Source organism: Bos indicus, chromosome 10 (genome assembly GCF_029378745.1).
Source record: "Bos indicus isolate NIAB-ARS_2022 breed Sahiwal x Tharparkar chromosome 10, NIAB-ARS_B.indTharparkar_mat_pri_1.0, whole genome shotgun sequence".
In the NCBI taxonomy this organism is placed as follows: Eukaryota; Metazoa; Chordata; class Mammalia; order Artiodactyla; family Bovidae; genus Bos; species Bos indicus.
Window position 1 is genome coordinate 27,325,166 of NC_091769.1, and position 12,916 is coordinate 27,338,081.

At 37.6% G+C, this 12,916-nt stretch overlaps 1 protein-coding gene across 1 annotated transcript; it reads right to left on the reverse strand.

Annotated features, from left to right (window-relative positions):
* Nucleotides 1–1,760: 1,760 nt before the first annotated feature.
* Nucleotides 1,761–2,693, reverse strand: OR4K14 (olfactory receptor family 4 subfamily K member 14). Its single transcript, XM_019967938.2, has one exon. The coding sequence runs from the start codon at nt 2,691–2,693 to the stop codon at nt 1,761–1,763; it is 933 nt and encodes a 310-aa protein (XP_019823497.2).
* Between the last annotated feature and the right edge of the window lie 10,223 nt (nt 2,694–12,916).

The window sequence follows — 12,916 nt, forward strand, 5'->3', positions numbered from 1 at the left end:
ATTCTTTCCTTAATTAAAACCCACTACACCCTCACCCTATAGGAATGTAACTTTATCTGGTACCTTCAGAAGGTGGCGTCTGTTTTAAGAATAATCACTCTTGGAGAAATAAGTGTTCTGGTTGACTGACCACTGTCACAAGGAGAGGGCCATAAATTGTCAGCAGGCCTCCTGGCCAGAAGATGATGTAACACCCTTATGACCTCTGTATACATCTGTATGAAGCACCTGACTTTAATAAAAGTCAGGACTGCTGTCCCCACGTGACTTTTGTATAACATCTCAGTGTACAAAAACAGACCCTGCAAAATAAAGAATGGGATCAGTTCCTTGAAAGACTGGTCTCCCCATGTTGCTCGTTCTCTCACCTTCTGGCTGAATTATCTGGAACGTGGAGGCTCATCAAGCCTACTAATTATGCCTGGGCTTCTAAGATCTGACCGGGGAGGCCTTAGCGTCTCCTCTCCTTCGGGAGAACGGGAGGACGCCTGCGGCCTACGTAGGTGATGTAAATTCCTTGCCTTGGAATTTTATTAGCTTTCCACGTAAACCAAGTTATTCAGTCTCATTTCTCCACTGAATTTTCCTACTGAGCTATCCTCATTCTATTACTCTTTATATCTCTAATTAATATTTAATTAAAGCTATCGTATCCTGATCGCCGAAGCCGTCTCCCCTTCGAACTCCCTGGATCAGCTGGGGCTGGACCTCGGCAATACACATTCAAAAGAAAAAAATGATATGCTTTTCAAAGCAATACGATCCTGAAATTGTAAAGTATTTTTTCCTCTTAAGGTTTCAAAACTAGGACAAAGATTCACATGGTATTATTTACTCTCAAGCTACTTTCCCTGTGCCAAGTATCTCATGTCTTGAATATCTATGAACTGAGAGCCCTTGCTGTGTTGGACTATAATTGTGTATGTGTGTATGTGTGTATGTGAGTGTGTGTGTGTGCTCAGTCATGTTTGACTCTTTGCAACCCCATGGACTGTAGCCCACTAGGCTCCTCTGTCCATGGGATTTTCCCAGGCAAGATTACCTGAGCAGGTTGCCATTTCCTTCTCCAGGGGATCTTTCCCACCCAGGGATCAAACCCATGTCTCTGGCATCTCCTGCACTGGTAGGCAGATTCTTTCCAACTGTGCCACCTGGGAAGCCCCACTGGACTATGATTAGGAAATAAAAATTCATTTTTAATCAATTTTGTTAGACAAACTATTAAGAGAAATCTGGCTTAAAAAAATTTGTGGCGTCCATTCCACGGAGGATGCGTGGAACTCAGTAGACATAAGCATGCGTGCCTGCTTAGCAGCTCAGTTCTGTCCAGTTCTCTGCGAACCCATGGACTGTAGCCTGCCAGGCTCCTCTGTCCATGGTATTTTCCAGGCAAGAATACTGGAGTGAGTAGCCATTCCCTTCTCCATGGGCTCTTCCCAGGCCAGCGATCAAACATGTGTCTCTTGCATTGTAGGCAGATTCTTTACCATCTAAGCCATTAGGGAAGCCCTGAGTAAACATATATTGTATGAGTAATTACATATGCATATATATAATATCACATGCAAAATTATGTATATATTTTGTTGAAATCAGTAACTACTTCTCTATAATGTAACACAATACAAATTATACCAATGTAATGTCAGAATGAAATATTTGATCAGAATTTTAAAAAAAGAAATATTTGACCAGAATTATATTAAAGAAAGATATCTTCTGAATGAATAAGAACATATAACTTTTTGGAAAGCTGGACTTCAGTGAAAAGTCACATGTCGGTTTCTCAGTTTCTTCATAGATATTTTCATCTCCTTGTTTCTCAGTGTGTAGATAAGAGGGTTCAAGAATGGAATAAAAATGGTGTAAAACACAGAGAGGAGCTTGTCCACAGAGAACCTACTAAAAGGCCACATATAAATGAAAATGCAGGGCCCAAAGAAGAGTGTGACTACCATGATATGTGCAGAGCAAGTCGAGAGTGCTCTGGAGACCCCACCAGCTGCACGCTGTCGGACAGTGATAAGAATAACAGTGTAGGAAATCAGGAGGAGAAGAAAACAGCTCATGGAAAGCAACCCACTGTCTGAGATCATAAGTATACCCAAGACATAGGTGTCCCGGCAGGCAAGCTTGATCACAAGAGGAAGGTCACAGAAAAAGCTGTCCACCTCGTTGGGGCCACAGTAAGGTAAATTTACAGTAAAGGCTACCTGACTGATGGAGTGCACAAATCCAATCACCCATGAAACCAACACCAGCCCCACGCAAGTCTGCCGGCTCATCACTGTCATGTAATGCAAAGGCTTGCATATGGCCACATACCTGTCATAGGCCATGGTAACAAGAAGTACCATCTCAGTCCCACCAACAAAATGCAAGAAGAAGATTTGAGCCATACATCCTCCAAAGGAGATGAGCTTTTGATAACTAAGGAAGTCCCTGATCATCTTGGGAGTGGCAAATGAGGCCAGCCATATGTCCAGGAAAGAGAGATTCCCCAGCAGGAAGTACATAGGGGAGGAGTGTAGGTGGAGGTCAGATATTACAGTGACCACAATGATAAGGTTGCCCAGAACAGTGACCACATAGATCTCAGAGAAGAATACAAAGAAAAATTTTTGAAGATGTTGTGAAGTGCAGAGTCCATGCAACACAAATTCTGACACCAAGGAATAATTCTGTAGGTCCATTATCACTGGTCTCAAATTTTGTTATGAATCTACACAAAGAAAAGAGATATAAGTGAAAGTGTCTATCATTTCCCAGGCACATGAAAGTGATCAACTAAGTGTGATCTAAATATAATTTTTAAGTTATAAGAGACAACAGAAAATATGATATATAGAAGACTAAAACCAATTCCCTACCAACATATTTATTCACCTTTTTCAGACCAGTGTTTCCTTAGGTGCAGTTAGACATTCTGGGAGACTCCAGCATAGATGAGAGCTGTGGGAATATTTTTTTCTCCATTATCTAGCCTTTGCCCATGAGCAAATGTAGAATCAATTATGTATAGAATGTGAACCAAAAGTCCTTGTAGGACTGAGAATATAAGGATTTTAATAGTATTATAGTCTGTCCACCTGTCAATATTATCAGCCAATGTGTAACTGTTTTTAAGTAACAAACCTAAGAATTGGAATTAAAACTTAATTTGAAATAATGCCATCAATGACAATTGAATGTACATTGCCAAATCTCCCCTTCTCTTTTTTCCATTTACCTGTGCTGTGCTTAGTCGCTCAGACATGTCGGACTGTTTGCGACCCTATGGGCGGTAGCCCTCCAAGCTCCTCTGTCCATGGGGATTCTCCAGGCAAGAATACTGAAGCAGGTTGCAATGCCCTCCTCCAGGGGATCTTCCCAACCCCAGAATCGAACCCAGGTCTCCCTCATTGCAGATGGATTCTTTATCCACTGAGCTTCCAGGGAAGCCCCTCGCATTTACCTGCATAAACTCAAAACAATATCTGGCAAAGACTTTTGATGGATGGCCATATCTATATATCTAAATACCAATCAAAATGTCACCAGAAGCCAAGAGATAAAGTAAATTTCATTCCTTCACAGCAAATTAAAAGGAAAAATATTCCTCCAAACTAAAAAGTATGATTTGGGTTAAAAACATATTTGAGATGATATATAAATATAGGATAACTGCCAGATTGTGTTGTATATGCTGTTTGGTAAATTGGGGGGTAGTGACATTATTGTGCTATATATGAGTTATAGAATGGCATTTATCATATTTTCTGTTACTGTCTTTGAGCAAAATTTGATCTAAATAGTAGCCCAACTATATACAATTTTAATCTAAAGCATGAATCTGTACCATCAAGGAGAATAGCCTCAGTTGAGGCCACCGGACTCTTTCCTAAACTTTGCTGTTTGTCAATATCTTGGAGAAAACATAATTATCAAATCTACAAATGACATAAATCTGATGGAGTTCACTTATAAAATATTTCAAAAGGCTAGAAAAATGGGCTGTAGTCAGCAAATTCCATATATGGAAAAAAGAGAGAAAAAAGTGTAGACTGATAGTTACCATGTTAATAGGGATATAGACTATTATTCATGACTTCTTTATAATTGTGTTTTTTATGCTTTTAATTATAGTGTGACTATATTTTTTCTTTTATCATTTAGAAGTAAGAAAAAACTGTTTTTGTCAAAAAATGAAAAAAACCCTTACAGTATAGTTTGTTATAATGCTTGTGATTAACTGAATGATAAAGAAGATCTGGTTCAGAAAAATTATATCTTATGTTCCAATTAATATTCAACTCAAGATATGGCTTCCCAAAGAGTAATAGAGTTAGTATCGCTTTCAGGTTAAGCCTATTTGGAATTTTTTTTCTGGTCTTATTTATTAAATCCAATTTATCAACTATAAAATTCACCTATTTTAATTGCAAAAACTCTATGATATTTAGTAAACATATCTTCTGTACTAATTTACTCCTTCACACACTCACTATTTCAGACCATATCTATATAACACCAACAGAGTTTCCCATTCTCACTTAATAAAGTATATAGAAAACAACCAATATGAAAGAAAATAAATAAATTTATGTAAGATTTATACAGTTCCCCTGATTCCACGCATTTTAAAAAATTACTGCTTTTGTCATCTTTTTCAATTTGGTTTGGGAATAAAAAGCTAATGGTCTAATTCATTTGTATATGTAATTTTTTAAAATAAATTGACTATTTTGAAAGGATTTTAGGATGGCTTTCAAAGAATGAGAATTTTTTTAGTACCTCTCAACAAGAACTAGAACATAAAACCTATGAAATAATTGGGTGAGGTTGGGGGAGAGGCTGCTTTCACAATTATATATAAAAGATTGCTAAATTCAGCATTTGATTTAAAAATGTAGCTTTGAACTCCCCAGAAGTACAATGAGATGTTTGGATCCCACTTTTGACTTATCATGAGAAATAAGCTGGTGTTTCGCTTTCCTCACAAGAGGAAATTACTGTATAAATCTATTTGTAAAGGCATTGAAAAGAGTTCTTTATGAAAAATTTTACATGTAGAACCATCCTTTTAAGAGTTTTATTATGCTTATCCTTTATAAAATTGGAAACATAAGGTGTTTACAGGAAACTAAAGTAACATAGGGGCTTCCCAAGTGGTGCCAGGGACAAGGAATCTGCCTGCCAATGCAGCAGACTCGAGAGATGTGGGTGTGATTCCTATGTTGGGAAGACCCCCTGGAGTAGGAAATGGCAACCCACTCAGGTATTCTTGCCTGGACAATTCCATGGACAGAGGAGCCTGGTTGGCTACAGCCTACCTGGGGCCCCAAAGTGTCAGACACAACTAAGCAACCAAGCACATAAAGTAACACATTCCACGCTTGAAACATTCTAATGATATTAATAGGATACAATAATAAAATTTTAAAATATATAGGAATTAATGATTTTATCTGTTTTAAACCACTCAAATAGCACTCAACAGACTTTTGTCAAGATAATAAGGACTCAGAACTTTTTTATTCCTCTTGAACTTTTATAAATGCTTTATATTTAATTTCAACACCTTTGGTAATAGACTGGGGTTATAAATTTGAAGTTAAGTGCTTCATAGACAGAATGGTCACAAATCACAATTCAGGAACCCTTCATAAATATAGGTGGATTACCCTGACACCCATGGTAGCATACACAGTACAGACCATAATGGCAGTATCTTTATTCATATTTCTTTCTCTTTATGACCACAAAAAATTTGACATGTAAACCTAAAACATAACTATGTTTAATTTAGTGTTTTATAAAAATTAAGAGAATAAAATGTTGAAATAATCAAATGGAAAACTCAGGAAACAAAAGTTAAAAAAACCTTTTACTTGCTGTTGAATCAAAATGTTCCAAAATTAGACATTAGTGATGGATGCACAACTCTGAAATGTAAAAATACTAAAAACCATTGAACTGAACACTTAAAATGAGTGAACTCTACAGTATATAAACTATCTCTTAATAAAGTTTTTTAAAAATAGATACTAAAAGAAGTAGAATAAGAAAAACTTAGTGAAGTCGCTCAGTCATGTCCGACTCTTTGCGACCCCAAGGACTGTAGCCTACCCGGCTCCTCTGTCCATGAGATTTTTCCAGGCAATAGTACTGGAGTGGATCACCATTTCCTTCTCTAGGGGATCTTCCCCACCCAGGGATCGAACCCGGGTCTCCTGCATTGTAGACAGACACTTTACCGTCTGAGCCGCCAGGGAAGTCCTTAAGAAAAACTTTCTAAGAAAAACTTAAGTAGGGTTCTAGTTTCAGAGACTCATGATTTGCAAGGGCTTTTTAAAGCTCATTAAACAAATGTTGAATTTGTAATCAGGAAAAAAAAATGAGGTTGATTATGTATATCTACAAAAGATACTTAAATACAGCAATGACATTTTAATGTTAATAAATTTTACTCTAATCATTTAATACACAAAATAATAGAATAAATCAGTCTCTATCTGACTTTTATGCATAGACACACATTCACTTAAATATACATCAAACGATTTTTACTAACCTGGAGTTAAAGTATTCAGTACTGACACTGTAGATCCCTCAGTTTGAATTTTACATCTACTATACTTAAATAAAAATTTTATATTTTTATTCTGAGAAGACTTAATTATCTCTTCTTCCTCCTAAAAAAAAATTCAGACAAACATCATTTTAAAAAGATAGAGAACTTCAGATCTGAGTCTCTCCCAGATTTCAGATATAAATGTCTATATCCTTTTGCCCATTGAATTAAGAATCCTTTAAAGACTGGCTATTTTTGGCCAATTATTATACTGGTGTCTGGGGAATAAACCATTTTCTAGTGGAAATTTTTGGTAGTGAATCATGTTCACTTCCCCAGTTGATAATGGAAGAAACATTTTAAATGTCTGTCAGATTATAGTATCATAGTTGCAATTATTTTAATAAGTCAACTAGTATAATAAGGCATCATTATCTAGTTTTAAAAGTATAAAATATTCTTTCCTCTTGGTCGGTGGTTGAGTTGCTTAGTCGTGTTCGACTTTTGCGATCCTATTCACTGTAGCCTGCCAGGCTCCTCTGTCCATGGGATTCTCCAGGCAAGTATACTGGAGTGGGCTTCCATTTCCTCTCCAGAGGATCTTCCCAATCCAGAATCAAACCGTGGTTTCCTGCATTGCAGACAGATTCTTTACGAACTGAGCTATGAGGAAAGACCTCAAAAATATGCATGCTTAAATAGTTAAATTAATAAGTTGCATTCTAAAAATACACTGAAAATCTGCCAACTTCGTACATTACTTTTATGCCATCTTGATCGAGCATAACACTTCGAAGAAGGCTCATTCCTACCAGCAATATCAGATTTATATACAACAAAATACCTGCTTTCTCAAAGTCAGATTCATGTGATCATGTATAATGACCTGTTGTCTGGGTTACTTGCAGATCATTTATAATTAGTGTCCCACTTACTTCCCCCAAAACATTTTAAGTTAAATCAAGTTTCTTATTCTAATGGTTGTATGATGATTGCAAAAATCCTAGAATGTTCTAACAAATGGTAATCACATTTGCAACTATCTACATAACATTGAATTCCATATTAGACATATACATGCAGTCAAATTTATAACAAATTTTTCTTCCAAGATAGCACCTACTTGTAATGAAAAAGACAAGTTCCAAATTGGTATTACATAATTCAATAAAGAGAATAATAAAACCTAAGTTTCTGTTTCTCTATTTAAACACAAAAATAATAGTTGCTAAATAATGATTGTAGAAGTAAATTACATACATCAGTGTCACTTGTTTCTGAAATGGAGCTTTTATGTGGGTACAGCTATATTATGTAAAACAAAGAATTACAGAGAAACTTGTGAAAACCCACAGAAGTGGATACTTGATACAGAGGTATCACTAAATGTGATAATTAATTTTATGTGTCAATATGGAAAGTGTCTTTGGATGCGAGAGATGTTAAATTGGTGAACTCTGAGTAAAGGAGATCACAATCCACAATGTGGATAGGCCTTATCCAATCAGTTGAAGGCTAAATGAATAATCTAGATTATCCTCTAAATCTTTGAGATTGAATAGAAGAAGAAGAAGAAGAAGAACAACAACAACAACAAAAAACAGTCTTGCCAAGCAAGAAGAAATTCTCCTGTGGACTGCCTTGGACTTCATCTGGGCCACCAGCTTGCCTGGGATTCCAGCTTGCCAGTCCACACTTCAGATACCAGACTTGCTAGGCTTCAAATCACATGAACCATTCCTTAGAATAAATCTCTTCTCTTCTTGTCCTTTTCCTTCCCTTCCCTTCCCTTCTTTCCCCTCTCCCGCCTCTCCTTTCCACAGTGGAAGAATTCAGAAAGTAGAAGGATAAAATATCAAAATATTAAAAAAAAAAAAACTTTGTATTTGAGACATCATCACAATAATATTAAAATCCACCTACAAACCGGTTAACTGTATGTCTAAACTTGTGATATTTGTAAGCTTTAACTACTCAAGTCCTACTGGCCAAAGGGTCTTTGGGGGCTGACATCTAGCCTTTGCCCCAACCATCCAACGAACCATATATGCTCACCAGGCCTGAGTCTGCCAAAATAGAATCACATTATTTTCCAATCCACACAAAGTTCCAGAGTGGCCGTTATAGCCCTGATCACAAAGACCTAATATCTTTAACACAGAAAAAAAAAAAACTTACAAATCAGTAAGAATACTTGAAGAGAATAATGAACAAAGAGTATAAAAAAACTATTTTTTAAATGAAGAGAATAATAGCCCAGTGAACATTAAACATCTTACCTCAATAAACATCAAACATAAAAATTAACAAGATATGACTTTTCAGAACAGATCAGTCACTCAGTTGTGTCCAACTCTTTGCGACCCCATGAATTGCAGCACACCAGGCCTCCCTGTTCATCACCAACTCCCAGAGTTCACCCAGACTCATGTCCATCGAGTCAGTGATGCCATCCACCCATCTCATCTTCTGTCATCCCCTTCTCCTCTTGTCCCCAATCACTCCCAGCATCAGAATCTTTTCCAATGAGTCAACTCTTCACATGAGGTGGCCAAAGTACTGGAGTTTCAGCTTTAGCATCATTCCTTCCAAAGAAATCTCAGGGCTGATCTCTTTTAGAATGGACTGGTTGGATCTCCTTGCAGTCCAAGGGACTCTCAAGAGTCTTCTTCAACACCACAATTAAAAGGCATCAATTCTTCGGTGCTCAGCTTTCTTCACAGTCCAACTCTCACATCCATACATGACCACTGGAAAAACCATAGCCTTGACTAGACGGACCTTTGTTGGCAAAGTAATGTCTCTGCTTTTGAATATGCTATCTAGGTTGGTTATAACTTTCCTTCCAAGGAGTAAGCGTCTTTTAATTTCATGGCTGCAGTCACCATCTGCAGTGATTTTGGAGCCCCAAAAAATAAAGTCTGACACTGTTTCCACTGTTTCCCCATCTATTTCCCATGAAGTGATGGGACCAGATGCCATGATCTTCGTTTTCTGAATGTTGAGCTTTAAGCCAGCTTTTTCACTCTCCACTTTCACCTTCATCAAGAGGCTTTTGAGTTCCTCTTCACTTTCTTCCATAAGGGTGGTGTCATCTGCATATCTGAGGTTATTGGTATTTCTCCCGGCAATCTTGATTCCACCTTGTGTTTCTTCCAGTCCAGCGTTTTTCATGATGTACTCTGCATATAAGTTAAATAAACAGGGTGACAATATACAGCCTTGACGAACTCCTTTTCCTATTTGGAACCAGTCTGTTGTTCCATGTCCAGTTCTAACTGTTGCTTCCTGACCTGCATACAAATTTCTCAAGAGGCAGATCAGGTGGTCTGGTATTCCCATCTCTTTCAGAATTTTCCATAGTTTATTGTAATCCACACAGTCAAAAGCTTTGGCATAGTCAATAAAGCAGAAATAGATGTTTTTCTGGAACTCTCTTGCTTTTTCTATGATCCAGCAGATGTTGGCAATTTGGTCTCTGGTTCCTCTGCCTTTTCTAAAACCAGCTTGAACATCAGGAAGTTCACAGTTCACATATTGCTGAAGCCTGGCTTGGAGAATTTTAAGCAACACTTTACTAGTGTGTGAGATGAGTGCAATTGAGCGGTAGTTTGAGCATTCTTTGGCATTGCCTTTCTTTGGGATTGGAATGAAAACTGACCTTTTCCAGTCCGGTGGCCACTGCTGAGTTTTCCACATTTGCTGGCATATTGAGTGCAGCACTTTCACAGCATCGTCTTTCAGGATTTAGAATAGCTCAACTGGAACTCTATCACTTCCACTAGCTTTGTTTGTAGTGATGCTTTCTAAGTCCCACTTGACTTCACATTCCAGGATGTCTGGCTCTAGGTCAGTGATCACACCATCATGATTATCTGGGTCGTGAAGATCTTTTTTTGTACAGTTCTGTGTATTGTTGCCATCTCTTCTTAATATCTTCTGCTTCTGTTAGGTCCATACCATTTCTGTCCTTTATCAAGCCCATCTTTGCATGAAATACTCCTTTGGTATCTTTGATTTTCTTGAAGAGATCTCTAGTCTTTCCCATTCTCTTGTTTTCCTCTATTTCTTTGCATTGATCACTGAAGAAGGCTTTCTTATCTCTTCTTGCTATTCTTTGGAACTCTGCATTCAGATGTTTATATCTTTATAAACATCTCCTTTGTTTTTTCTCCTTTGCTTTTCGCTTCTCTTCTGTTCACAGCTATTTGTAAGGCCTCCTCAGAAAGCCATTTTGCTTTTTTGCATTTCTTTTCCATTGGGATGGTCTTCATCCCTGTCTCCTGTACAATGTCACGAACCTCATTCCATAGTTCATCAGGCACTCTATCTATCAGATCTAGTCCCTTAAATCTATTTCTCACTTTCACTGTATAATCATAAGGGATTGGATTTAGGTCATACCTGAATGGTCTAGTGGTTTTCCCTACTTTCTTCAATTTCAGTCTGAATTTGGCAATAAGGAGTTCACGGTCTGAGCCACAGTCAGTTCCTGGTCTTGTTTTTGCTGACTGTATAGAGCTTCTCCATCTTTGGCTGCAAAGAATATAATCAATCTGATTTTGGTATTGACCATCTGGTGATGTCCATGTATAGAGTCTTCTCTTGTGTTGTTGGAAGAGGGTGTTTGTTATGTTCAGTGCATTTTCTTGGCAAAACTCTATTAGTCTTTGCTCTGCTTCATTCCATATTCCAAGGCCAAATTTTCCTGTTAAAAGTAATAAAAGATATTACTTTTATTCACATACAAAATTTGGAATGAATACACTACATCTTTGGTTAAGTACGAGGTATGTTTTAGTTAGTTTATTTTTCCAGGGAAAGAGATGAGTTCAGGTTCTTCCTACCCTGCCATCTTGGACTCCTCTGTCTTCAGCTATTTTTTTTGTCTTTTTTTTTTTTTTTTTTGAGTGTATATCTCACTCTGGTCATGCCTGTAACTTTCTAATTCCTCAATGTATGTACATAGTCACTTCTGAAAGAAACAATTTCCCAAAGAAACTCTCCCCAAATTTTTTCCATAAGTTTTGGTGTTCTATTGTATACCTCAATAGTAAACTTTTGTCTGAGATTGCTGTGGATTTTTTATTTGCATTGCAATGTTTTTGAGGAATGTTGTCTGCTTTTCTATCTTGAGTGAATTACTGCTGCTGCTGCTACTAAGTCACTTCAGTCGTGTCCGACTCTGCGACCTCACAGACGGCAGCCCACCAGGCTCTCCTGTCCCTGGGATTCTCCAGGCAAGAACACTAGAGTGGGTTGGTATTTCCTTCTCCAACGCATGAAAGTGAAAAGTGAGAGTGAGGTCGCTCAGTCATGTCCGACTCTCAGCGACCCCATGGACTGCAGCCCACCAGGCTCCTCCATCCATGGGATTTTCCAGGCAAGAGTACTGGAGTGGGGTGCCATTGCCTTCTCCAGGAGTGAATTACTAGGTATGTGAAATAAAAACAAGTGCTACTCCTTCAGATAGCCTAAAGACAAGTAAAGGTAGAGAAATAATATTTTAAGAATAACATCTGCTTTGTTCCCTCTAGACCTTAAAGTATGTCATTCCATTGCTGGCATCTATACTTTTTGATGAGGTACGAGCTGTAAACATATTGAGAGTAACTTGTGTGTGATGTATGAGTATTTTTCTTTTCTGGTCTCAAGATCCATTACTTAGTATTTAAGAGTGTGACTAACATGTATGTAGCTGTGAACTTGAATTTATTAAGGTAACTGAGGGCTTCCCAGGTGGTGCAGAGGTAAAGAATCCACCTGCCAATGCAGGAGACAGAGGCGATACCTGTTTGATCCCTGGGTCAGGAAGATCCCCCAGAGAAGGAAATGGCAACCCACTCCAGTATTCTTGCCTGGAAAATTCCATGGACGGATGAACTTGGCAAGCTACAGTCCATGGGATCGCAAAGAATTGGACATGACTCAAGTACTGAGCACTCACACATGAGATTTTTCGGCATATATATTAGTGTTTCTCATCAAGTATAGGAAGGTTTTGGGTCTCTTGTTGTTATTTCTTTAACTATTTTATTTCTTTCTTTCTGTCTTGTTTCCCTTCAGAATTACCATTATATATTTTAGTACTTTTAATGATGCTCCTCAGGTCTCTAAAGCTCTTTTAATTTTTCTTTATTCTTCTTTGTTTCTGCTCCTTGACTGGATAATCTCAATTGACTTATCCTCAAGTTCACTGATATTTTCTTCTGAAAGCCAAGAGTGCAGTTGAATGTTTCATTTCTACTAGTAAATGTTTCATTTCTGTTATTGTATTTTTTCACCCCCAAATTTCTTTTTTTCATTATTTCTGTCTCTTTATTAATATTCTCAGTTATTCTTCTGGCTTAATAGCTCTTGCAC